Below are 27,225 nucleotides of genomic sequence, written 5' to 3'. Positions count from 1 at the left end.
GTGTGCTTGCAGGACAGTATGTCACCACCCACTGAAGACTTCATGCCTAAGAGTTTGGACCCCCATGGGTCAAAGCTGTTCCAGGGGCAGTGCGCCTAACATCAGGCCTGGAGCCTGTTCCCACCAGGTGTATTGCTGCGGCTGTGTCTCCAACCAGTGCTGGTGTCCCTCAGGGATAACGCCTCTCAGGCAGGCACACTGCTGACGTGATCTTCCCCAAGTCCGCTGGATAGCACACAAGCTGCTGCTCACTTCACCCCTCCATCCCTGACTGCCTTATTCCCAACACCCAGACTGCCTTGATGTTACTGGATGTCCCCTTAAAGTACCCCCAGATGTATGAAAGGCAGCGATGTATAGCCTATTCTAAAGAAAGATCTGCCTCTGTTCAGAAACTTCCCTGACCTCTTGGCCAAAGAAGAACAAAATAACGTATTAACAAAAACACAGTTGGCTGCCAAAGAAAAGGAGTTCCTGTAAGGACTGGAACAATAAATCTCCTCCGTGCTGAACTCCCAGAGGGAGTATGCTGTGTTTCCTCCTGTTCTTTATCAAAGTCCCCAAAATAAGCAGGAATGGGCAGTGACTAGGCATGGTCTCCATGGAGTAATTAGGGCCTGCAGCAGCACACAGGAGCACTCCCTGCCCAGCTGTGTGCGGGAGAGCTGCCTGCCACCACCCAGCATGGAGCTTCTGGGGACTGCCTGCCTCCTCCTTGCTGCACTCTGTACCTGCGCTCTGGGTCGTAAGTTTTTGGGCTTTTTTCAGCTCAGCTTGTCACATCTATGGGGTGTTTTGCAAGCAAAGGCTTAGCTGGAAGGAGTTGTGGGTGGTTGTTGTTCAGAGTTTTTTGGGAGTTTGGTTTTTTTTTTTTTTATTGCAGTGTAGTGACTGAAAGACCACGTGCTGGAGGAGAAGGCACTTGCCGGTAGCTGAGCTGCGTGTGTTCTGAGAAAACTTTCCTGCCATTGTGCTTTTGGTGACAGCTTCCTTTCTGGGCATCACGGAGCTAGCTCCTCAGTGTGAGAGGAGTTAAAAGCAGTGTATTAACAAATGTTCTCTGTTCTGCTTTCCTTTGTTGAACTGAAGCATCTGTTGGAGAGAGGGCTTAAAGAGGGGGTTGAAATATCTGTCAGATTGTAGGAACGCTGTTCTTGCAGATCACACCTATCCTGGTGGATTTCCCTGGCTCTGTACTAGCAGTAATTTTGGCTGGAGGTGTCTCTTGGGAACAGGCTTGGATTTACCCTCAGAGAAATGGGGTCTTGGGGCATTTATCATGTGCCAAATAATAAGGGATGCAAGCCTGAGGCAATACTAGTAACTGAGTGCGGTATCTTTTAAAAGCGATTCTGAGATGCACAGATTGAACCAAGCCTGTCTGTGTTCACATGGTCACTGAACTGCTGCTTGCATTATTGGTCAGCCTGAGAGATGTTACTTTTAAGGGGAAGTTAACTAGTAAATCCTGGAAGGGTGAGAGAAACTGTAACAATGACTAGAGTCTACCATCATCTTTGTCAAAAGATGTGTTTGAAGTCAAATCTGTGTTCTATCTGTGCTTTAACTTGCCGACCCTGTGGTGTGCACACGCATAACCAGAATTGTAGATTCTCTAAATGATTTTGTGAGTCAGAAGTTAAAAATGATAACACCAGGTTAACTGCTCATTTAATTAACTTTTTCTTAGATGATGTGGTGAAATCTAGACATGACTTTCGTGGTGTAGCTTATGTCACTGTCTGGGCTCACCGCTGTTAGAAAAAAATCAATACATGAGATTAAAAATAACATAGTGCTAGAGAAAGAAATGCTTTTAAAACTATGTTAAGTATGAGCCCTGGAAGTCTGTGTTGAGGTACTATATTTTCTCTGTCTGCTACTCCCAGTAAAAATAGCCTTCCTGTCATTGTTAAACCTTTAATTTCACAACTTCTGAAAAGCAAAGCTGAGCTGGATCAAAAGGAACATATGTAACACAGGAGTCCATAAAGCTTATCAGAAGGCAGCACACAGGGGTGGGAGGAACTCTGTCAGTTTTACATTACCCTTTCTTTAAAAAGGATTTTCCCCTCCTCTGTGTGATATGAGTGGAGCAGAAATGATGACAGTGAATAAGCAAATTTCCCATAGGCCACATTTGCTCTGTACCTCTGTATTCCACTCCATTTTGATTCTCTAGAAGTGTTTACTTAAATGTTTTATTGCAAGATAATCACAATAATTCTGTTGGTAAACATGAGGAAATCAAAAATACGCGTTTGGACTATATGTCTCTTTCTTCATTGTCCGAGTAAAAGAATGCAATCTGATCGAACATCCTTCTTTCTTCTGTGCCATCACTAACACCAAATAATGAAAGCCTGAACTTTTCCATTTCATTACCTGGCAAAGCAGAAACAGCTTTATGTAGTTTTATTGTCTAATTTATGCAGCCAAGCCAAAATATTTGGATTTCCGCTATTTGTGATCACTGAGGTATTCTGTATATCTGGGCTGTAGTAGCAGGACCTGATTATCTGGAAAGAGGATGGCTCACAAGGAGGCTGACACTGGCCTCCTAAGTGTGCAGTCTCCCTTTGCTGAGCAGCAGCAAGGCATTGCTCCAGTTGCTTAGAAACACCTTTAGAATTTTAAAATTATGCTCAGTTAAAAAAAAAAAAAAAAAAGGAAGAAAAAAAGAGAAAAAAGAGAAGGTCAGGTCACACTCAAGCATTTTAATACTCCCTCTCCCAGGTTTGGGAGCAGTTTATCTCAAAGTTTGCTGAGATGAGCAATGCGTGGGTTTGCATCCTTTTCACAAAAAAACACGCACGCTGCCTGTCTTTGCATCGTTTGCAAGCCACACAGAGGTGGACATGAGTGTTTCCATTGTGTTTAGTACAGATTGTGCCCAGGCTCCTGCATTCTGAGTCTTATGCCTTGCTTTCAGCCTCAGTGAGGGTGGGGCTTTCTTGGTAATTTTCTAACTCACCTTGGGATCTTGCATCTTCAGAGTCCCTCTGTTTTGGTGGGAACTACTCTCTGCCAGCAAGCTAATGGAGCTGATTTGGGTGTAGATGGAGAGGCTGAGGGCCTTCTGACAGCCTCTTTCTTCTCCCCAGGATTTTCTCCATCCTTTAAGAGCAAAATGATGCAGTGTAGGCAGGAGTTCCTTCCTGCTCATCTCAAGATGCTCTGTTCCAACATATTGCCCTCCATTCTTGCCTGCTCCAAAATGCATCTCAATAGAAACACTTTCAGGATCAGTTCATGACATTTCCAGCTTTAAACAACAGAGCACTAGAATGAGTCTTAATCGCCAGAGGTCAGTGACCTGACATAAATGCTTATCCGCCTTTGTGATGTGTCCCTAGTGCAACACAACTTCCTTCCAGCCTTTGAACCCAAGTTTCTCTCCTACACAAATGACAGTAGAAAACAGAGGGCTCGTGCTTCTCTTAGCATAAGCCTGGAGGTGTTCAGGTTCTGCACACTGCATCGTGCTGCCTGGTGTTGTGGATGCACTATGGGTGTGCCTATTAATGTCTGATTAGTGACCCCTGTTGACAGTGAGCAGTACCTTTGCTGCCTGTGAAACTGATGGCACTATGAAATAAAACAAAGGCCCTTTTCACTTTGGGAGCAAAACTTGGCATGGAGTGTCTGGAGCTGCTCCTTGCACTGCGGAACAACCCTGAACTAGACACTTCCCAACTCCTTTCCTGTTAGGGGATGCTGTAGTGCCTGGGGTATCACCCTGACCCCATCACACCGTGGTTATGACAGCCCAAGGGAAGTCCCACCAGAGCAGGGTTCCTGTAGCAAGCACGTGCATTTGCAATTGCCTGAACTCTGCGTTTCTCAGTGTTAACTAGAGGAGATGGGGAGCCTTCCCTTTTTCACCTCATTTCACATGTCTTCAAGTTCTTTAAAAAAAAAATGAAATTAAGTACTAACTTAACCACTTTGAGCAGTTAAAGTTCCTGAGCAGGGCGTCCCCTCTCTCTGGTTATTGTTTGTGGCTGTGATTTGGGAGAGACCAAAAGTGTGCAGGCTCTCACAGTCAGATTGTGCTTATCTCTGAAAATGTGAGAAATGTGAATAGGGTTTAGATAGCTGCCTTTCCATGCTGGAACCCAAACTTGAATGTCTTGAGAGCTTGCCTGTTGTGAAAAAAAAAAGTCTTCTACGTATTTCCATCGCTTCTAGCAGTCTGCAAAGAAAACCGTGTATTCTAGCCCCAAACCTGAATGCAAGTTTGCTGCATTTACTGATGAGAGGAGCAGATGGCTTAATACCTGCTCGGTAAGAAGAGAGTGATTTGCAGCCAAAATAAATAGCAACTGATAGTGAAGGGCACGTTGCCTGCAGCCTTCAGCTCCAAACCTGGATGCATAACACCATGTAACAGACTCAACAATGGTTGTCTCATCTGAAAATGTACTAGTATCTTTTCTTTTTTGTTTAGCTCTTTCTTTCATGTGAATTAAAAACAATCCTCAGTCTTTTCAAATAAGGAAAAAAGATTCATTGAAGCTTGTATTTTGTCTTGTTTCTCTAAATAGGAAGGACCTCGATTTTTGTCTTCGTTTTTTATATATCTATTTGGGTCCTGTGGGGAAAAACATGCAAAAATACAAATGAAAAATAATCTTTACGAAAATTTCAGCCTGAAGAAGGGAACACTTTGAACTGGTACCTCTTGGCTGCCAGACTAACATCCCAGTCCAAAGGGGAGTCAAGCCCCACAGCACAATCCTGTAGAGAAGGCATAATCACTTCTGTGTCTCATGAGGAGGGGCTTTTTTGTCTGTATTTTCTGCTGAGACAGACTCAAGAAAGACCCTTTTAATGGTTTTATATGGCAATTCTGTAGATCAAGAGTATGTGTTGGATTTGTGTATGGGTAGCAGCTGTTATTTCCAAATAAAAAAACAAGTCAGGAATTACAGACCTGGCTCTGCTAGAAGGTAAATGTTTACCTTTGGGTTCAGCTACAACTCTAAAAATAGGTATCCCAGATTTCACGAGAGAAGTCGGCATCCCAGGTCACGCCATGACCTGCCATGCAAACCACTGACGTGTTCAGGAGAGTAGTGATGCTTGGCATTTGTCTTGCCAAGGTGTGCTCTTGCATGCCCTGTCACTGGCACTCTGCGTCAGGCAGGCTAACCCGCTGGAGGAGACACGCTTTGACAATTCTGTGCTGTTAACAGGGCAAGGATTTTCTAACTCTTTTTAAGTGGACAGAGGATGCTTGCCTGACTTTGCTACAGGTGAAAATCCCAGCCTATTTATCAACAGAGTATTTTCACAGCAGCTTTTAATCTCTTTTTCCTATGGCACTAACCTGCACCTGGGTGTTATCTGCACGTTGTAGATAGCAATGGGTCTCAGGTCATTGAAACTGCAGAGCTGGCGGCACATGGTTGGCATTCACATTTATCTGCTGCAACCTTTCTGCCTTATCTCTTCTGGCTGTCTCTCTCATGAAATTACATGTTTTGCCAGTATGGGAGCACTACCCCCACTTTGCTGTCTGTAGATTTCTACAAGATACATACTCGTTCCCAAAAGCACAATCGGTTTGTCTTAATGCCTTGAGTTCCTAGGGTAGTGCTTGGTTTGAGTCAATGTAATCAAAATTTTAGGATTAAATTAATTAAGTCCCTGATTATATTAATGAGATGTTAGTGCTTCCTGAAGATTTCTTCTTTCTTAATCTTCGGCAGGAGATGAACGTCATACTGGGGCTTGACAGGTTTGGCGACTGAGGTAACAACTAGTAAGAACAGCAAAAGATTTGGATTTTAGATAGTCTGGGGAAAAAAGTGCCAGCATACTTACTGTCCTTGGCCAAGGATTTGCATTACTTTCCTCTGTAAAATGCACTACTTACTTTTTGAGGCATGCTTTTATTACAGTAAAATTGTTTGAATAGACAGGAGTCATTTTTGATGTGTTTTTCCACTTCTTCATGTGCTCAGTGTTGAGCCTAGGCTTTTATTGGAAATCCAATGTTGATAACTTTCTAGATGTACGTGAGGTGGGTTTTTTGTTGTTGTGAGGACAACTCTCTTTGAAAGATGAACTACTCTTCCTCATCTTGGCATGGATTATATATCACATCGATATAGATGAAGTAAATATCAGTGTTTGTGAACTCATTCAAAGACTGTGGAAGCAAAAATACCACCACGCATTATTAGATGAAATGGGGAAAAAGTCAATGATTGATCTGGCAAGAAAGAGAAATTCAAGATTCTGGGCTGTACCATGCCTGGGATTGAGGGAGGGTTTTGGGCATGATTCATGGCTGATTTTCCACTGCCATTCAGGGTTCCCAGAAGCCAAAGTACTGCCCCACAGTCACAGTTGTTGTCCATCTCCCCTAGTTCCTGCAGGTAGTCATAAAGGCAGAAATCAAATGAAGTATTTGGGGCCAGTATAGAACTTGGTAGTTTTTACTTTTTTATGCACAGGACTGTTGAAATTTCTTTCTGGAAAATACTGAATTCTTTGAATGTGGAGATTTTTGGACATTCTGCAGAATTTAACTCCACTTTGCCAAAAAACACATAGGTTTTGGTAATGATAGACGCTGAGCACTGCAAGGCTGGATGCCCAGAGGTCCTGTTATGGTTGAGCACCTTTAGGTTCCCTTTGATAACTCTTTTCTTATAGGAGCAAGTTGTTATAGTGCATTAATGTCTTTACTGTGATTCAGAAGTCAGCAAATGTATTTATGATATGGTGGGCTGCCCTTGGAACAACTCACTAATGTAGTCTCCAGTGTGTAACAAGAGGAAGAACTTACTGAAGATAAATGCCAAATAGCCCCATACATGAGATATGCCAATGACAGAAAGAGAAATGTATGTGGCACAAGTATTAGAGGTGAAAGTTGATGAGTGCAGGACTTCTTTATTTTTGTTCTCAGCATTTTTTATCTGCTCTGGTTCAAATGGCTTTGGCATATCTATTATTTCCCTCTGCACACTGCTCATTGTGCCAGTGGAATCGTGCAGCTAGTGCCTCTCCATGCTGCTGGATTCAAGTGAACCAGCACACAATGTACCTTACAGGCTTCATGACCCCTTCCTTGCAGCGCAGCGTCTGCTTTGTCCCCACCTGCTTTCACCTGGCCTTTCCACAAACTGGTAGAAAACACTATTTTCAAGGACTAACACTGGAAAATGAGGGTTGATCACCTAAGGAGGAAATGGTCAAGTGAGAAGAGTTTTCAAAGGAATGATAATTGATTTGCAATAGTTGTAATTATCATAAAGAAAGAAGTTGCCCATAAAATTGCATGAGGCATCAACAACCATACTCCCGTCCCCATTTTGGACATTCCCCTTGGGGCACTCAGTCCCACCCAGGCTATGTGCTGGTCATTGTGAAGAGGTGAGGAGGGACCTGGGTGAGTGTGGAACTACACTGGGATGGAAGCAATGCACAATGTTTCCACAGGAGTTTTCTGGCTGCAGATGCTCTTGGAGTGCTGCCAGGAGCAGAGCATGGGCAGCTGTGGCTGAAGCCAGTGCAGGGCTGGTCCCGGATGTGCTAAAAATGACTACAAGGCAGCAAAGGCTGCAGTGGCCTTTCCTGATCTGTAAATTACTCACATTGCTGAAGATGCGCTTGGGTAGCCCACACTGGGCTCAGGAAACACAGAACACAATAATTATGACTTTGCATATCGGGGGGAGAACTGCCTGTCCACCCAGGCTCCACTTCCCCTCACACTCCTTCGTGTCTGCCCTACCCCAGCACTCCCTTTCCTGGGAAACAAAAATAGGCCTGCAAGTGGCACGGTGAGAGCACAGCACCATGAGCGTCAACGTCTTGCTCTTTCCTGTGCAGGGCAAAGGCTCTCCTTTTATCTTTTTTCCTTCTCTATTCAGCTATGCACAACATGTAAAAAGCTCTTTCTGATATAAAAGCGCACTCACTGAAGACATTTAAAAACTGATTTAGCATGACTAATGCAGGGGGATGGCAGTTTGTTTTTCATCCTATAACATAACCCTCAGTAACTCCTACCTTTTATCTTACACAGAGATGGGCAAATACATCACCATCAAAGGGTGACAGTCTGCTGCTTTAAACAGCTTTAAAGGGTTTAATTAAAACCTTTTAAATAGATTTAACAGGTTTAAATAAAGAGAATCACAGAGCTTGGAGTCTTTGTCCAAGGCAGGCTGGAATCCTGATAAGCATGCTGAGCACAGTTATTACTTTATGGAGTGCAAATGACATTCTCATCCCTCTTCAGCATGCAGCACTGAAGGTATTCACCAAGCTTCACACAGGAGCAGAAAGTGCACTGAGGAAGCTTGCAGTTAGGAGCACTTGGCTGGGAATTTGTGTTTCTATTACATGCGAAATCAGGAAACTGGCCCAGATTTTGGTGGCCACGCATGCAGGAACCAAAGCTCCATTCCTGCTCCCACTGGGAGAAATGGCTGCAGCTCCCTCCCTTTCCTTCCTCCTTCTGCTGAGGAGCCCCACTGGAGGAGGACCGGGCTGAACCTTAGCAGAAGAGCTCAGCATGTGTTGTGTGTGCCTTCAGCGTGCTGTTGAGAGGTGTGAGTGAAAGGGAGGCAAGAGCCTCAGGCAACAGAAAACAGGGCCTCCCTTCCTGCATTTTGCTTTTAGCGGTGCCTGTAGCATCTGACTTCACCTTGCAGGGCTTCACCTCAAATATGACCTATGGTGTATTGCTCAGGGCCCATGCTGTCCTTCCAGTCACTGCAGTAAGGTTCTCAGCACAGAAAGCAGCTCCTATTGTTCTGCAGCAGGCTGAAGAAATGCTTTTCCATCCTGACACAGTTCAATGTCATTCGGTTTTGGAGGTTTCATCTCGTGATTTCAGTTTGAACAGAATATTTCTGATTAAATTGGAGGTTCTTAGGATTTAGCCAAATGGTGTAGATAAAATTCTCTGCTCTTAAAGCCACGCATGTCTTGAACCTGCTGTTTTCCTGGCAATGCATTTCTCTTAATACTAAGTAGCTCTTATTTGTGTACTTAGAACAAAAGCTCTTGTTCCAGGCTGGCTGTGCCTTCCTGCAGCAGGGAGGTGAGGCAGGCAGCCTGCCTGCGGGGCAACTGGAGCAGCTGTACAGGCAGCGCTTGGTGTTCATGGGGGTACCGTGTGCTCCCTAGGAAAGGGCCACAGTCTATTTCTGCCAGTGTGGAGAGCTAGAAAGCAAGAAAGTGACCTGGACTTCTGCATGTCTTTTGTACAATTGCAGTGGCCCAGGGTCAGACAGACGTGTGAAATGGGAAACACCACCTGCAGATTCTGCAGTATATACTTGAAGTAGAGAAATAGCACATACAGCACTGAAAACCTGGAATGTTTCTAGTTCGTATTTCCCTTGTCTGTTACCTCTAGTTTAATCTTCAGCAGCTGCAATGAGAAGCTCATTCCTTTGCCTTTCTTGTAGCCCCTCACATGCATGAGTGCTGCTATCACACCTTCCATCAACCTTCTCCTCTCTAGACTAAATAAATGTAATTCTCACCATTCTTCCTGAGAGGTCTTTTCTTCCTAGACTCCTGACTGTTTCTACAATCCTGTTACCCACCCACTCCTCAGCCCGCTCCCCAAACTGGATCTTCAGCTGTGGCTTCACCAGAGCTCATCTAAATGGGGAACAGGGTTCAATGCCAACATATCTCCTATCAGTCTACTGCAAGAGCAATTTTTAAAAAATTAAAAAGTTGAAAGTCAAGTTAAAGACAGGCTATTTTACTATTTCTGTAGGGATAGTGACTTTTCCAATAAAAATCATTTATTTTCAAAATCAGATTTAGATACCAAAGCAGCCAGCATTGAGTAATGAAATATAATCGAGACATATTTTGAGCAATTCATTCATCTTTAAAAGTGTTTACATTTTGATTTTTTCCATTCACTTTCATATTAGCTGTTTCACAAGGCATTTAAAACTTACTTAGTTCTTTGTGTCCTGTTGTAGTTTGTAGCACACTAACAGCACTGTTAATGAAATATCATGCAGCCCTGTCTGCTTTTTTTTCCCTCCATTTATTGAAGCAATAGCAGGTGCCTAGTTAAGTTAAAACTTGCTTATCTTAGTCTTCCCAGTGTAAAGTTGAAAATAATGAGATAGAGAGAGGGAAGTGCTGGTGAAAACTCCAGGCTCAGACCTTGGAGATAGAAGCCCACATCAAACACTGCAGCTTGAGGACAGCTGTGGCCACTGGTCAGCTCTGGCTGAGTTCAGGAATTCTGTTGGAATTTTTGAAGAAAGGAAGTTAGCTCGGGGTTTCAGCTGGATCATTCTTAGATCGTATCTGAAGACCAGGTACAAATGGATTTACTATTGTTTTAATTTTAGAACAAATGAACCACCTAAATCCAAGCCAGAGGAGACAATGAAGGCACATCCTCTGAATCTGAAAGAAAAAAAAAAAAAAACTTTCCTCAGTTTGGCCTTTTGGTCAGAGGTCAAATGTTTATCAAGCTCTTCTTTCTCATTCCTTCATATCTTTTCCTGCTGCCCTTTGTCTTTCTGTCTCTGGGCCTTCCTGCCCAGACCTCCCATCTTCTTCCTGCCTTCTTATCTTCCTTCCACTTCTGACTTCTTCTTGCCTAGGTCTCTGGTCGTGCTTTTCCTTTTCTGTGTGGACCTCCCACTGACAGCAAGCACACCATTCTAATCTACCTCATGTTGCGTCTTAGCCCTTTCCTCGCACATTCTTCAGGCACAGGGATGGAGCCTCGCAGGGCACCCACGCTCCTCTGGCCAAGCAAAGAGAAGGGGCTGTGTGAGAGAGCTGCTGCCAAGGACATTTGGGGTTCTCCCATGGAAGATTTTCTCTCTCAAATCGTGCATCTAAATTTGTCCAAAACTGTGCAGTTGTATCTTGGGTTGGTTGTTCTTCATTTGAGACCATAGCCAATCTGACATGAGAAGAAAAACAAATATTTCTCTCTTTTCATCAAGCAACAGCCTCTAATAGGCTGAAGTTCCATTCTCAATCACTTTTAATCCCTTGTTTTTATCCTTAACATTTCAAATAAGTGCATAATAATCCACCATCTATCTCTACTTTTAATCAGCTGATGCCCCCCAAATCTTGGCTAGCTTTAAGCATTTCTGTGTGCTACTTTCAACTTGTTTTTAAAGTATACTTAATTATCCACCATTTTAAGGCAGCAATTAATTCATAAAACTTTTTTCTACTCTGCTAATCTACTTCATCTCTGTGACAAAATCAGCAATTTGTGATTCATATCAAAGCTGCAAATTAATTTGTTTTTTATTTTTTATTTTTTTCGTTTTGAGATTTTAAAGTTTTGCACATAAAGCATTACAAAAGTCTTTCCACAAAGCCTTGCTGACTTAGGGAAGGAGCTAATCAGCCAGCGAGTGCCTTCAGCTGACATTATAGACGTTACTGGGAGATGTTCCACTGAGCCATGTGAAGTGTTGGCTCTGTTGTAGAAACATTTGGTTCGGAGCTATAGCCTTGTGGTGTGGGGAGTGATGGGAGCTTTGTTACCGGCTCTTAATGACAATGAAGAGGAGAACTATTCAGTGTTCAGGGTAGTTTCCTAAACAAGGCTGCTTTTTGGTCTGCTTGGGTAAAATTTGTTTTCAAATATTTCACGTGAGGACTGTGAAGCATTATTCTGACTGGATAACTAAACTGCAGGAAAAACAGTATTTTAGATGCTCTGTGCTAGGGTCTGAGCATGGCCTGACTGCATGGGAAGCAGGCCTGTAGGCAACCAATGAGCAAGTGCATTAGGTATTTTTCCACTATATTAGATTTGTGACTCTGGCAAGCCTCGGCTGGAGCTTGTGAAATGTTAACAGAGCACAGCATGCTGAGCAGAGGAGACAAAGTTGACTGTTCTGCCCCACAGCCAGAAGGCAGAGAGCATGCCAGCAGATATTACCATGAATGGAGTCACACGAGAACAGCGATGTGCCACCCTGACTCAGTGTTGCGATGTCTGCGTTACAGCATGCTCACGGCATGTGGCAGGATGTCACACTCTGAACCTGACAGCACCAGGGGATTTGGCTGCTCTGTTCTCACCCTGAGCTGAGCTCTTCCTCCCCAGATACACCCATCCAGGTTGCACAGTGATGTGCAACGCTTGCAGAGAGCCACTGGTTTTTACTGTAGTTTTTTCACTCCCTTAGCTTTTTAGTAAAATATTTGGACGTCCCAGAAATAAGACAGAACATTTTCTTACTTGAAACCAAAACTCTAGGTGAGTTATGCTTTTATAATTATTTTCACAGCCAGAAAATCTAGAAACTGTTTAGCTCTTTGTTTGATAGTTTGTCAGGGTTTTTTTGTTTGTTTGTTAGATTTGTAATATGGGAGATTTTCACCTGCTAACTTGATCTCATGTTTTTAAGATTGCCATTGTTTATTGCAGTAAAATACCTGGAGCTGGAGCACTCTCAAGGGCAATGTGGAAAGTCAATTACTGCTCAAGGCAGTGCTTTCTGAACCACGTTCTGTGAATTGTCTTCTTCACCTTGCATACAGGAATCACAGTGATGCTGGAAAGCCCTCCTGAAGTGCTTGCACTAGCCAGGGAGCTACTAACCACCTTTAGTTGCTGGCAGCAGCAATTCTCCTATTCTAGAGCTGGAAATTAGGTGCTCACTCCTGCAAGCAGTTATTTTACCTGTGCCCTGAAGACTAAGATCAGCTGTGGTTGTGCTTGAGGAGAGGAGATAAAAAAAAAAAACTACAGTTGCACCATTTTTTTCCAAAACGCTCTTAAAAGTTGGTAAGACCTGTTAGCAAACAACCTGCAGTTCAAGGGCCATATCAGATGCTCCCCATTCAAGCAATGAGTGCAAAGCTAACAGGTTGAATAGCTTGTGAGCAGAGTTGTTGCTCCTGCTTACAGGCTTTTAAACTTGATTTTCTATGAAAGTCCTTGCTGCTGTCTGCTTTACATGCCTATGTAATGATTGATAGATCTGGAAGATGGCTAAACTAATGTATTCCTTTCTGCATCTGTTTCAGAAGGTGAAATTTCAAACGTTACTGTCAATGCATATGTTTCTACATCGATGCCAAAAACTGGTAAGAGTTCAAATTCATAGAATCATAGAATGGTTTGGATTGGAAGGGACCTTTAAGATCATCTAGTTCCAACCCCCCTGCTGTAGGCAGGGACACCTCCCTCTAGACCAGGTTGATCAAAGCCCCATCCAGGCTGGCCTTGAATGCTTCCAGGGAGGAGGCATCCACAACCTCGCTGGGCAACCTGTTCCAGTGTCTCACCACCCTCAAAGTAAAGAATTTCTTCCTAATATCTAGACTAAATCTACCCTCTTCCGGTTTAAAGCTGTTTCTGCTCTTCCTGTGGCTACATGCCCTTATGAAAAGTCCCTCCCCAGCTTTCTTGTAGGCCCCCTTCAGGTACTGGAAGGCCACTGTAAGGTGCCCTGAAGCCTTCTCTTCTCCAGACTGAACAGCCCCAGCTCTCTCAGCCTGTCCTCATAGGGGAGGATCTTTATGAAAGGTCGCAACTGACTGTGTTGCATTTGTGTGGGCTAAATATCAACTCCTTTATTAGTTCAAATGTTGAAAATGGCTGCATTGAATGTGATGCATCTGAGGAAGAAAAACTGGAGATGGGACCCTGTTTTTTGATAACGGAAGATATTAAATAATCTGTTTTGGAGCTGAGAGCAGTGGGATAAAAAAGATGGATACATTTGCAGTGTTATTAAAGAAAGTGAATAAGATGCAGCCAGAGAAAGTCTGAATGTTTTTCTTATGAGAAGAATGAGACATTTTCAATTTGTGCTGTAGTTCTTTTATGTTTCAAAAACCCTGATATTTATGTCTATTCTGAAAGCATTTAATAAAGAACCGACATCTCATGGTGAATGAGCTCTTCAGATGTTTCACTGAACTTCTCTTACAGCTTTTTGTCACAGAGGAGAAAGCAGTACTGTTATTTATGCCTATGAGCAAAGCAACAGAAGCCCCCAGTGAGGTTAAAGCCCTTTGTAGGTGTGGAACAAGCTTCCAGGGAGATTCTTTTTTTGAGGCACTGTTATTCTAGGCAAACAGCCAGCAAAAGCAGGAGCAAAGGGAGACGGTTATATGTTCTGGTCTTGTCATTGTATTTAGAAGTACTCCAGCCACATGAGAGAAAGTGGCAGGTTGTAATTTGTTTCTATTCTATCATATTTCCCATCTCTGAAAAGTGCTAGAAGAGGAAGCATGACAGGGCTTTGGTTGTAGGCTGGCTTGGGTTGTAGAAACAAGCCCCTGTGACTGACAGAAGTGCCTTCTGCTTCTGTTAAGTGATGGGACAGAATGCTGGGCAGCTTCCCACCATCTTCATGATGTGTGGCCAACTCTGCGACCCTCTTCCCATAGCAGCAGCTGGCAGATCCCTGCTGCCCAAGGGTGCCCTTACCTCCGCCTCCAGCTATTGTCCCTCTGCAGGAGAGAGCTTCCAGGAACTGCTGTAACATGAGCATTGAATTCATGCTGGGGATTATCACATGCTAGAGAGCATTATTCCTCTCACTCACATGTCCAAGGCTGGGCTGCACACCTTGGAGAAGGGCCTGCCAGGCTCTCTGTGACCTCTCAAAAAGTGTATGCTTTCCCATAGGGGTTGGCTCATGGGTGCTGCTGCAGACGTGATGGACAACCTGCAGATTGCTCCCTGAGATGCAAACTGTGCGTGCTCTGAGGCCTCTAGAAGCACTCGTGGGCAAGACAGGTCCCTGAGAGCAGACTCTAAAGAGAAACTCGCTGCCTTTGTGAGAGAAGGCAGCTAGAGGTATGGGATGTTTATATGGGATAAATCAAAACAAATGCCTCTCTTGCAGAAGAGAAAGCTGTGAACATGATCACTTCAAGAGCAATGACACTGCAAACAACAGAGCTGACAACCACTACAGCCTCAACTATGACTGTGTCCGTCACAACAAGCTGTAAGTGATGTTTTCTTGTGCTAATGGTTGAAGCTGGTCCAGTGGTCAATCAGGGCACTGAGCAGCAGTGCCCCTTGGCCTGGGAATGCATTTATAGACGGTCACATCCTTGGTAGTATCTCCAGAGCCATCAGGCTCAAGGAAGATCCAAGCCAGGTCTGATAACTACGCTATCAGGCTTGTGCTCATGGGGATGTCCCACTGATGCGGCTGGGTTTCCCTACAGGGAAGGGATTCTCATTCCTGTTGATCTTCAATTTAAATTCAGTATTTAGTCTTACTGCAAGCAAAGCAGTTGGTTTTTCATGTGTGCAAACGTGTGCATATAAAACTGAGGAATAATTTTCAACATCCTTCCATTAGTAGGCAACACAACTATTCCAGCTAATGCCACAGAAGGTACAACACAACATACAATAGTGCAGCAGCCAGCACAAGTGACCCCTACAGCAAGAAGTGAGAGTGACAACACAACAAGTGGTGAGTGACAATTTCATGGAGCCATTTCTGATTCATCGTATGTTGCGTTTCTGTAAAGCAATGTGGAGCAATAGAGAGAGATCAAAAGGAGTAATTTGGATAATGGATTTAGAGCTTTGGGAAAGCAGAGCTCTTCTTCCTACCTACAAACTACGTATCTCAATGAATCCTTCTGCAGAAACTTACAGAGAATATTATAACTTTAATTTATAGTGGAGGTGATCTGACACCATTACATAGGATTTGAATCTACCTGTAATTGGGAGATCTGTACTTGGAGAGATTTTCATTTTTATTTTCTTCTGTTTTTATATGTATTTCAACAAAAATTATTGTACGAGATCTGAGTGGTGTCAGAACTTTCCCCTTTGTTTTTTATTTTATACATATAGTTTTTTACATATACAATATCGTGTATATATATAATAGAAAATAATACATGTATTCAATGTTACAAATAATTATTCTCTTTATTATTATGAGTCACCATATTGAAAGCGGCAAGGTGGTACTAATTACCCTGAGTCAATCTTCCCATAAATCTTCAGAAAGATATGAGTGTTGGGCCAGTGCATCAGATGGGATTCTATTAAAAAAAAAAAAAAGAAAAAAACAGAAATCCCCTGCATCAAGCAAGTAGTTGGAATAATTTAAGCAAGATAATAATATATATATTAAAAAACACAATGAAAATGGATGATGAATGAGCTTATACCTAAAAGCAAGGCTTACTTGATTCCCACTCCCCTCACATAAATAGGAAAATTAAAGACACGGCCTAAAAGTCCTCCCCAGTGCAGGGCTGGGACAGTCACACTCCCTGAAGTGGATGTGGGCTTAGTGAGATTTTTGCTATTAAAATGGACAAAGCATGAAAGCTGTCTGCTATCTCTGCTCATTTTTTTCTTCCCCTCTAGCAGTAAGCTTCTCCCTCATTTTGTGGTTGGCCTTAAAGAACTGAGGCAGGATTTGATGGTGCCTGGATGAAATTTCCAGATTTTCTTTCATGACACCTGGTTTCTAATACAACACAGGCATCTCTGCTGGTCTTGTAACACAGGCCATCACTTCCCCTTGTTCAATCCTGGCTAGAAGCATCAGTAAATGATATTATCCACACAGCAGAAATGTGACAGGGCTTCCTGTCCCCACTGCAATTTCTGTGGCTGCTGTCACCTTCCATTACAAATTCAGAGAGAGCTCCCAGTGCTCCATACACTGGGAAGTCATGCACAGGACTTTTTTTTTTTTCCTCTTAAATCTTCTGTATTTTTCCCTCTGCAGGCCTTAAGTAAAATTTCCCCCTTCCTTCCGTGCTTTCTTGCCCTGACTGTTATATAGGAAGCCAACACTTAGATTTGCCTCCATAGTTTTCTTATTCATTAGTACAAGAGATCAAAGCCAAGAGTTCACATTTAGCCAAAAGAGTGACCTCCCTTGAGCAGTCCAATAATTTTAAATGGTGTTGTGCTACAGCAAGTCACACCTGCATACGGGATTTCATGTCCTGGGACACCTGGTGATATCAGAGACTGCAAAACAAAAGGCAGCACGAGACGGTGCTCTTCCTCTCCCAACTGTAGACCAAACATCAGCACTCAGGATATTAAACTGCAAACTGCTGGTGGGTTTGGGGCTGTGATATTTTTTATTTATCCTGTGCCTCTTTCCTGGACAATGATACATCATGGTGCACTGAAACATTAAATATTAAAAAGGAAAGAGTGGAAGAGAGAATTTTCATACCGAACTGCTGATAACTAAGCAGGAGGAGGGTTATACTAACAGCACACCGCTCAGTTGTGCTCAGGTCTCTGTCACAGGCTGCAGGTACCTGCTGTGCTTCTGGAACGCCCTGTGCAGCAGCTGGCTGCAGGGATGTGCTAAGCAGAGAGCACCTTTCACTGCTTCTGATGCACTGCAATTTTTCAAACCTTTTATTAATGCAGTCTTTAATGCAAGTGGCTTTGCTGGCTGTAATTTCTGGGGAGAGGTGTATATGTCACCTAGCCAAGTCCTCACACTAGGGCTTCAAAGGGACGGTGTTCCCTGTAAAGGAGTATCCCGGATTCACTGTCTGGCTGAGTGATGCTGTTACAGATGTCTGGTCTCTCTGCTGCACATCTGCCGCCTGTTTGAAGCTCCATGTGATGTCAGACCTCATTAGGCTGCAGCCTGCTGCAAGGAAGATTTAGAGTACTGTCGGGAAATGCTGAAACACATGTGGGTTATATGTAGGTTAAGTAGAAAATCCTGCTAAGATCAAGCGAGGATGCGTGCTGAATTTCAGCTGGTTGAAGAAAATGAAGGGTTGTGGGAGCACAAAGAGCAAGGAAACAGCTGAGGCTTGGGCAGCAGCCCTGCAGGGCAGCTTCATGTTCCCCTCTTTGATTATTCCTTTGACAAATGTATGCCAGTGTGCTGCCATTTCTCTCATCAAAGCTTCTGTGGGGAGAGTGATGTCACCTCCAGGGTGCTCTGCCTTACCACAGTCACCCTGTCCAGACAGCTACTTTACAGTCCTTACCATTTTATTTTTACATTGCCATTTTATTCATCAGCAGTGACTGATAGCAGACATGCTGCAGGGTGATTTTAGTGCTCCCCCAGAGCAGGCGGGACCCTGATTTCCTGTGGGATACAGTGCTGCCACTGCTGTGCATGCATGCAGCTGCTGGATATGGATGCTGCTATCTCCATGGGCTTTGTGTACAGAAGCCATTGCATTAGGTACAAGACATGTCTGCTTCTGCCTTTTTGCATCAGGAGCTTGTTCTGCAGTCTCTCTTACCCATGGTCCTTTTGATAGTCACCATCTTTGTCAACGGTTTACAGGCGTTAGGCCCGATTCCGTGACAAAGGGGACGGGAGACCCAAGGGCCCACGTCCCGGGAAAAGGGGAAAGGGGAAAAGGGTAGGGAGATGGCCCTGAGAGCAAAGAACAGCGGCAACAATCTGAGGAGAAACAAACTAATTTACTAAATAAAATATCGGAATGCAAAACAACACACTATAATACAATATAATTACAATTGAAGCTGATAAATCCAATACAGAGAGAGAGAATGTCCCAAAATCAAGGTAGGCCTTACTCTACTACCGACGATAAGACGGCTGGAGAGCGAGGTGCTGCCAAGACGAGAGACGGCGGAAAAAGGGACGAGGTCTCGTGATCCGCAAGTTTCTATACTGTGAGCTTTTATCTTTTCCCTCCGGCTGGAAATGGTAACAGAGGAGCAAAGTACCATGGGGACTGTAGTAGTCCTTCTCTTCTGAGAACTAGGTACATCCACTACATGATGTTATGATGTGGAATACCAATAACCGAAAATCACAAAACCATGACAATCTTGCATGTAGTTATGCTGAGGTCTGAGGATGGACACAGAAATCACCTGCTGTGCTGTAACAGCTTGAACTCTTCTGCATGGCTGTTGTCATCCTCGCTTCCGTGGCCAGATGGTGCCTGTATCAGACTCACCCTGGACAGCAAATCTCAGGGCGCAGATGGCCTCAATCCTCTACTGACTGTGAGGAAGGGCAGCAAAAAGGCACTTAAATTTTTCATATGCTAATTTTCAGGGATATATTATTTCTCAGTCCTTAACAGCAGAGAATGAAGTAATTAACTCTGCACTTAATTACAATCCTTAGAACTTTATAAAGTATCCCATTACCATTATGTGACAGTTGTGGCAGAAGCTTGTATTTGATTTATTATTTATTTTAAATGAAGGTAAGGGATAGAAAGCAGGAAGCTATCTACCCTGTCAACCTGGTCACCAAAGTCAGTGTTGTCTTCTGGCACAGGCGTGAGGCTGTTGGATGCTAAGGATGCTCTTTAAAGATGCCTAAACTATGCCAGTCCTAACAACCTCATAGGGATGGCTCAACTCTGACAAGGGTTTACCTGAAGGCACAGTGCTTTCTGACCTGAACTATCCTCCATGATGGTGAGGGGGGATAGCTCAGGATCTGAGGCAACCCTTCTTCTGGTGTATCTTACCCAAATGTCTGTCTTGTTTCCAGCTTCACAAGTGAATGGAACACAGTCCACACAAAATGAGAGTTCGAGTGCTACAACTGCTAAGACAAGGACTTTGTCTCCTACAGCCTCTTTACAAGAAAACACTACTGCTCCTGGAACCTCAAGTATGTCTTGAAAACATACACTTCATCTTCCTATACAAATAGTTCAAAAGATGCAAAAGATTTTAAATCTCTTCTTTATATATCATGCATTGTCACAGAATGAGATCTGCCTCTTTATTCATGCAGGGTACAATGTCACCCTGCTGTGAAGTTATAAGTGATGGATAAACTTCAAAAGATTCATAGGAAACTCAATGTCATTACAAAAGGATATAAATTAAGATAATACAAACTTTATATATGCTGTATGTGGTCATTGTGTAGCACTGACTGCCAGAGGAGGTCATTGAGATAAATTCTCTGGCTGCAAAGCAAAGAAGAAAACAGCTATAATTTTTACAATTGTTAATAAATCTGTACAGCAAGCTAAGGCATATGACCAAATTAAACAACACTGTTCAAACTACAACACAGTCACATGCAAGGTCAAAAAGATATCAGTCCTTCCCAATGCCTGTCTACCTTTATTGTTTTTCTGAGTATGTTTTGTTGCATTTACCCACTAAGAAACTCTGGCAAATGTAGATGCCAGGTAATGAGAGTGATCATTTATTACATTTCTAGCAGGCTTAATTTTCCTAGATTTTGAAGAATCACTTAGGTTTTCTCAAGGTCTCTTGAGCTTTTACTCAATACTCTGAGCTACACATACATAAGCCCAATAAGGACATTGACTATGTTAGCATTTCCCAATTATTATTAATGTTTAACATTTCCAGAGGGATAAGAGACTCTTTATAATTCCCCGGACTGTGTTTGCAGCAGATAACCGAGTGCTCAGTAATGTTTTGTTGTGCTAAAACTTAGTATGGTGAATGGGTGTTTACTGTGATTCTTCTCATAGAGGATGGGATTGGATAGGCATGTATAGTAATATCATATGCTGAGTACATGCTGAAATGCTGAGAAGTGTTTTAGGGATGTTGAGATTTTTTTTCATTTTTAAGCTATGGCCATTAATTTAGACAGGAGTCATTAATTACTTTAATAAACCTATTCCCCATAATACATATATTGTGAGTTGTATTTACTCCTGGAAGAAATGTTAAGGCTCATGCAATACAAAGGGATTATTTGAGACAGCCAGCACAGCTTCACCAAGGACAAATTGTGCCTGACCAACCTGGTGCCCTTCTATGATGCCTCAGATAACAACAGATGACAGACCAATGTCGTCTACCTGGACTTCTGTAAGATCTTTGAGCTAGGATCACAGGACATCCTTATCTCTGTATTAGAGAGAGATGGATCTGAAGAGTGGTCTATACAGTGGATAAGGAATTGACTGGATAGCCACAGCCAGAGGATTGTAATCAATGGCTCTGGTGTCCCCCCAAGTGTCCGTCTTGGGACCAGTGCTCTTCAAAATTTTTATCAGTTACATAGATAGTGGGATCAAGTGCATCCTCAGCAAGTTTGCAGATGACACCAAGTTGAGTGATGCAGCTGACACAATAAAAGGAAGAGATGCCATCCAGAGGGACCTGGAAAAACTTGAAAATGGGGCCACTTGAACCATATGAAGTTCAACAAGACCAAGTGCATTGAGGTTGGGATAATCCCAGACATGAGTGATATGGGAGAAGAATTCATTGAGAGAAGCTCTGGAAAAGGACGTGGAGGTCCTGGTGGACAAAAAGCTGGATATGAGCCAGCAGTGTGCTCTTCCAGACTGGAAGGCCAACAGTATCCTGAGCTGCATCAAAAAGGGGTGGCCAGCAGGGCAAGGGTGGTTATTGTCTCCCTCTACTCTGCCCTGGTGAGGCCCTGTCTGGAGAACAGAGTTCAGGTCTGGAGTCCTCAGCATAAGAAAGACATAGAGCTGTTGGAGAGGGTCCAGAGGAGGGCCACACAGATGATCAGAGAGCTGGAGCTCCTCTGCTATGAAGAAAAGTTGAGGGAGGTGAGCTTGTTTAGCTTGGAGAAGAGAATGTTCTGGGGAGACCTCATTGTGGTCCAGTGCTTAAAAGGATCTTATAAACAAGATGAAGACCAACTTTCACAGTCTGATAGTGATAGAACAAGAGGGAATGGTTTAAAACTAAAAGAGGGAAGATTTAGATTAGATAATAGGAGAAAATTTTTCACTCAGAGGGTAGTGAGGCACTGGCACAGGCTGCCCAGAGAAGTTGTGGATGCCCCATTCCTGGAAGCATTCAAGGCCAGGTTGGATGGGGCCCTGGGCAGCCTGATCTAGTGAGTGGCAACCCTGACCGTGGCAGGGACTTGGAACTGGTTGATCTTTAGGATCCCTTCCAACCAAAACCATTCTGTGATTCTATTGCTATCCTGTTACATTTTATGTCTTTTGGCAGATGCAGACTCAGTGTGGGAATCTTACCATTGGTACACTGCAATAAAGCAATAAATTACAGTGTTTTGAATGAAAGATTCTCTCTCACAGGCAAATTGACCAGGTTAAAATGAAATTGTAACACATGTATGTCTGTGGACTCTATCTATTGAATTATCTGAAATATTATTTGTACAATTGCTCTTTTTGTTTAAAACATACCCAAAAAGGTTAACATCCTTTCCTGCATCTATTTGTGACAGTCATCATCTTACTCACCTCACTGTGGTGTAAAGCCAATAAATCTTTAGCTCAGGGACTACCCAAGGAGCCAGCACTGTAATTTCCTGGCTGAGGAAGGAAGGGCCCATCTGTCCTGGGGGACTCAGCCTAGGTCCCTGGCATAGCCAGTACACTGAGTTCCCATAATACTGCCATTTCAAAATCACTTCCTCCCTCACTGGGATTTCATCCTTGCACCTTTCCTGCCTCCACACAGGACCGGCTCCTTGCTGCTTTCTCGCAGCTTAAATATTCATGAAGTCCCATTCCACACTCCAGTGAGTTAGGATGGGTGCACCTTTAGACCATTTTTGCTCCATATTCTCTTTGTTCATTAAAGTCTTCAGGAAAAAAAAAAATAATCTGATTCCCTATAAGCAGATTTCTCTTTCTATGTGCAGTTGCTCAAGGCCAAGGGGTGCCATAGGCTGCACCCTAGTAACTTTTCAGGCAATGCAAGCATGAAGTCAGTTGTTTCAGGCTGTACTGAGACTAGAGGAAATGCTGACTCTTGCTGCCGTGAGATTCTTTCTTTGCAGCACTGTGAAATTTCATCTTCTATAGGGTCTGGATACCTTTTGTTCACTGGAACAGGGGTGGTGTGTGCAATGGGCTCGTGCTGCAGCCCTCAGGGGATCACAGAGCTTAAAAGCTGAAGGCACCCAAGCCATATCTTCTGTGTGGGAAAACAAATTAATGTGAAATTCACCCAGAAATGAACATTTCTATTTGGTTTTCTCAACAATAATTCAGCTGATTAATCTCAAACAAAAAGAATATATTTAGCTTTGAGACCATTTTCCATTTGAAAAAAAAAATGTCATTTTAATGAAAAACCCCTTTCTTACTGCAGGGGGAAAAAAAAAAGAAAGAAAAAAAAAAGAAAATACATTTTGAAGGGAAATTTCTAATCTGTCGTATCAAAAGATCAGGGAGTGGGAGAAGTGCCACAGAGAGTTGGAGAGAACTGAAACGAGTGGGGGGAGCCTGTGCAAGAGCTTGGAGAAACATCAGAGAGCAGCATCACTGTATCACAGAGGATTGAAGCCAGCAGCTGCGGAGGAGGGGCTGAGTGGGGCTCACCTAGGTTGGGGGAGGGAAGAGGAGCTGTTTTTAGCAAAGAGAGCAACCGACATGCTACGCTTCTTCAACTTTGGCTGTCATGTATCATATGCCTCCTACCCCTGCTCCACCTCCACAAAGGATTGCTTGTTAATATTTCATTTTCTCCTTTTGTTTAATTTGTGAAGAAGTGGAGATTTAATGGATCTGTTGGAGTCTAAATTCCTCTGAGGATCTGCAAGTTGGCTTTTTATTCTGTGACCTGAACAACAAAAAATCCATAATGTGGGATGAGTTTAAGTCCATCCAGTAGGCTGGTAAGATCAGAAAATCTATTATAATAAGCTGGCAAGAGAATCAGCTTGCTGCGTCTATCAATGCACTCCTCAAATTATAAATCCTACTTACCTGATTCACAGAGATGTCTCACTGAGAAAGAACCTTAGGAGTAAGACAAGGAGGGTTTGGCTCTTTCTGTACATAAACTGTCCAGGAAAGCTGGATAGTGGTATTAAGTGAAAATGCCCACCATAGCTTTAGCTTCTCCGCACAGAGAGAGACACAAATTGAAGCGTCAGAGAGATGGAAAACATAATGAAGCCTCAGCTAACACAATTGCAGAACAACAGCACGGTCAGAGCAAGGAGGATGTTTTAAGGTTCTTAATTTTGCTGTGATTTATCTTGTGGTATCCCCTCTGAGTAATCAGCCAAATTTATTCACTTGTTTTGCCAGCGAGCGTAGCTCCATGTGGCTACCCTCCAAAAGCAGAAGCAGTAAGCTGCAGGGCGCACAGGCTGTTCAGGTAGCAAAGCTCTGGGAGAGGTGAGCTGCTGGTGCTCCTCTCCATCTGTCAGCCTTCTCACCAGTGCTGCCATTGCTCAGGCAGGTGTTGTCAGATCACCTGCTCATACACCAGCCTCTTTATCTTTGTCCTCCTTACCATACAGCCAGTGTTGTACACCTCAATTCTTGTGACGAGTCTTGGAAATCTTCCTGGATATTTTAGGCAGAACCCGCACCCCCAGCTCACAGCCTCAGGGATGTGGTAGGGGCCAAGCAGATGGCCAGAACAATACAACCAACACTGAAGCAAGCAAAGGGCTGCCTGCCTTTCTGTCCTCCTCCCCTAGAAGAGCAGCGCCCAACTCTGCCATCAGAAAATTTGCTTTCTGAGCCAAGATAGTTCACTTTGTTTACAAAAGTGAAGATAAGGAGAAATGTTACGTTGACATCTTCGGAGTTTTTCTTAGGAAAGTTCAGCTCCCCTTAGAAGGGGGAGGGCAAGGCTTGGTGTTTTATAGGGACATGACCTACCTGAAATACTTGACAAGATCCTCTGCATGTTTCCATGAATGTCCACATCATTTTATTTGTGTTCAAATGTTGTTGAGTGCTCACATTTTTTTCCATGGGCTCTCACTCTGTAAGAAAGACAGGGTTCAGGTAACAACTGATCATATCGCATTTGGATGTTCCCTTGATGCAGGTGGGTGTCCTGTGGCTTTCTGTGCACTTCTGTTTGACAGGAGAGCTATTAACTTCCCGAAAGTCTTTCCTTGGCTCTTGTCATTCATGTTGCCCAAACATGCAGTAAAAGTCACCTAATGAGCCATCACAGAGATCCTCCCTGAGCATGGTGACACTGTGCAGATGAATAGACAAGATGGTAAATAGCTTAGGAAAAACATCTCTTCTGAATTTTTATCAGCCAGTATGCAATAACTGTGTGCCCTCAGGATTACCTAGCATTGCCACTATTTAGTATGTTCAAGAAGAGCTCTCATTGCTGACTTGAAGTACTTGGCTTTTCAACTTTTCTTGCATGTTTGCGATTAAGGTGTCATTAAAGCTCTGTCACATATATTACTAGCAAAAATGACTGTTTGCATGCCAGTGGCTCAAGTGATCTCTGTTTTTAATTGAGTGTAGAGAGGAGGAGAAACAACAGCAGCCGTATTACTGTGAACAAACATTCACAGTAGTAGAATAACGTCTTTAATCTACATTGCAGCTCCTCTTGCAAGAGCTGTCTCTACAAAGCACAGGAAGCACCATGGTGGGATACATCCTCCTGAGGAGCTCTCAGGATGAATTGGATGAGCCACGTTCCTCATGGGTGATGTGCCAGGAACCAGCCCTGGAGGAGGCTGGAGGGGGTTTTATGGTGCTGTGAAACTACAACTCAAAGTAAGGAGGAACTGCTGAGGACATAGCACCTAGGGGATGTTCTTCCATGGCAGCTCCAACAACTCAGTGAGAAGCATCCCCAAGCCATGCCCCCCGCTGGCCTCAGGCAAGCACAGAGGTGTTGTGCTGCCACTTCACAAAGATGGATGTTTTCAAAGACAGGGATGAGTTAGGTGTCTGGCTTCTTTTGGCTTCAGACTGATTGTGGGAGAGACTTAATGTAAGGCAATAAAGTCACTGTGGGAGTTAGGTTTCTCTAGGCTCCAGATGTGAAATATTCACAGCCTTTGTAGTGTTCAAGCATGCCTCAGCCTTGATACAGGCAAGCAGCATGCTAACATGGTGTTCTGCACCCAAATCTTCTGAATGGAAAGGAGGATGCTGCCAGCAGCAAGACCATAAGTTTTGTGCACAAGACACTGCAAGGTCCAGTTCTTCTTCACTACTAAGGCCTCATTCCCACTGTTCAGCAGTCTGCTAGCCACAAGCACTAGGGTAATTAATGTAGATTTGTTACTGAGAGGTAGCAACACTTGAAGATGTGACTCAGTTAGGCATTTGAGTTTCTTTTCTTACAGAAGTTATTTGTCAGTTAAATACCATATCTTTGCCCCAGGGCACTTATTTGGCTTTGGCACGAGGAATGTTTTTGAGGAGTGTATCAGTTAATTCAGAATTGTCTGAGTTTCTTGTCCAGTTACCAAGCTCATCACTGGAATCTGCCAGTTTGTACAATGTGAAGACCCTCCTTGCATTCCTTTTTGCAAGGATCTCTAAACGAGTTAATAACAACTCTGTTCCTTTCATTTTCTTTCAGAACTTTCTGTGAGCACCCCGGCAATAAAAAAAGAGGGAAAGGAAATATTTGGGAAAGCAGACGGTAGGTGGAAGTGGAACCTCAGGCGCAACCTGAAACATGGTACAGAGAAGGAGACAAGAGATGCTCAAGTAGTTGCAGTGTGTAACTTTGCAGTGAATGCAGCTGAATGCCATGTGGTACCAGGAGATGTTTCAAAGCAAACAGAGTGGCAGAATACTGAAAGGTGCAATAGGCAATTAATACAGAAACAGTGTTCACCAAGGAGCTAGGTCTTGTCAGTGGCTCTCCTTCTTTGTCCTGTGGTTAGAAGCAACAGATCCCAGAGTAAGGCAAAGTCTTCCTGTGCCAGTGAAAGTGAGTTGTCCTATTTCCCTTCCCTTGCTCTTGTCAGGAAGCAGTCATTTCTGCACTGCTCCTTGCACCTCTAGCTGCTGTCGCCAGCAGCCTGTCCCACCTGTTACCATGATGGGTCTGTTGTTGTAATGAGTTGTGCTGGAAAACATCTTCCAGATTCCATTTCTTGAAAGTGGAAGGGGTGGGCTGACTTGTGAGGAAACTTCAGTGGATAATGTTGATAACTGAGTAAATGTTTTTAATTCCTTAATCCATTTCACTCATTCAACAGTGCTTCCTTTTAGCTACTGTTTTCCTCAGTGATAGCCACATGTAGTTACAAGACTAACCCTGTGGGTTTGTCTTCTCTATGTTACTCACATCTTGGTCATCTAATAGACAGGTAGGAAGATACCCAATGCCTTTGAATTCTCCATTTTTCTCCTGAGGAGATACTGCACAAGTTCAGGGACACACATTCACATTTCTCAGTGTAGTTTGTTTCTGTTGACATTTTCAGTCAGTACCCAGAATAACTCACTGCTATGATAATTGCCTGCCTGCCCTGTATATCTTGCAGTTTATCATATAGGGTAGTGAAAAGGACAGTTGTATTTCCCTGGGAAATCCAAAGCAATCACATAGAATCATGAATTCATAAG

The 27,225-nt window shown here is 43.4% G+C and overlaps 1 protein-coding gene across 6 annotated transcripts in view; it reads left to right on the top strand.

The window, feature by feature from the left end:
- Nucleotides 530-27,225, top strand: part of EMCN (endomucin) — a 43,549-nt gene continuing 16,853 nt past the window's right edge. For 2 of the 6 annotated variants that reach the window (XR_002438178.1, XR_002438177.1), the window contains exons 1-6: nucleotides 535-745; nucleotides 13,015-13,074; nucleotides 14,847-14,951; nucleotides 15,315-15,431; nucleotides 19,461-19,583; nucleotides 26,228-26,290. Coding sequence is in view for 4 of the 6 variants with exons in the window: in XM_021395428.1 (XP_021251103.1) it covers nucleotides 685-745; nucleotides 13,015-13,074; nucleotides 14,847-14,951; nucleotides 15,315-15,431; nucleotides 19,461-19,583; nucleotides 26,228-26,290 (529 nt within the window). In the remaining 2 variants the exon portion in view is untranslated. Of the gene's footprint in view, nucleotides 746-13,014; nucleotides 13,075-14,846; nucleotides 14,952-15,314; nucleotides 15,432-19,460; nucleotides 19,584-26,227; nucleotides 26,291-27,225 lie in introns of all 6 variants that reach the window. The other 4 variants (XM_021395430.1, XM_021395429.1, XM_021395428.1 and 1 more) reach the window with 4 other exon arrangements.

Source organism: Numida meleagris, chromosome 4, assembly GCF_002078875.1.
Source record: "Numida meleagris isolate 19003 breed g44 Domestic line chromosome 4, NumMel1.0, whole genome shotgun sequence".
Classification (NCBI taxonomy): domain Eukaryota; kingdom Metazoa; phylum Chordata; class Aves; order Galliformes; family Numididae; genus Numida; species Numida meleagris.
The sequence above is the reverse complement of the archived record's forward strand: the minus strand, read 5'-3'. Positions and strand labels throughout refer to the sequence as shown.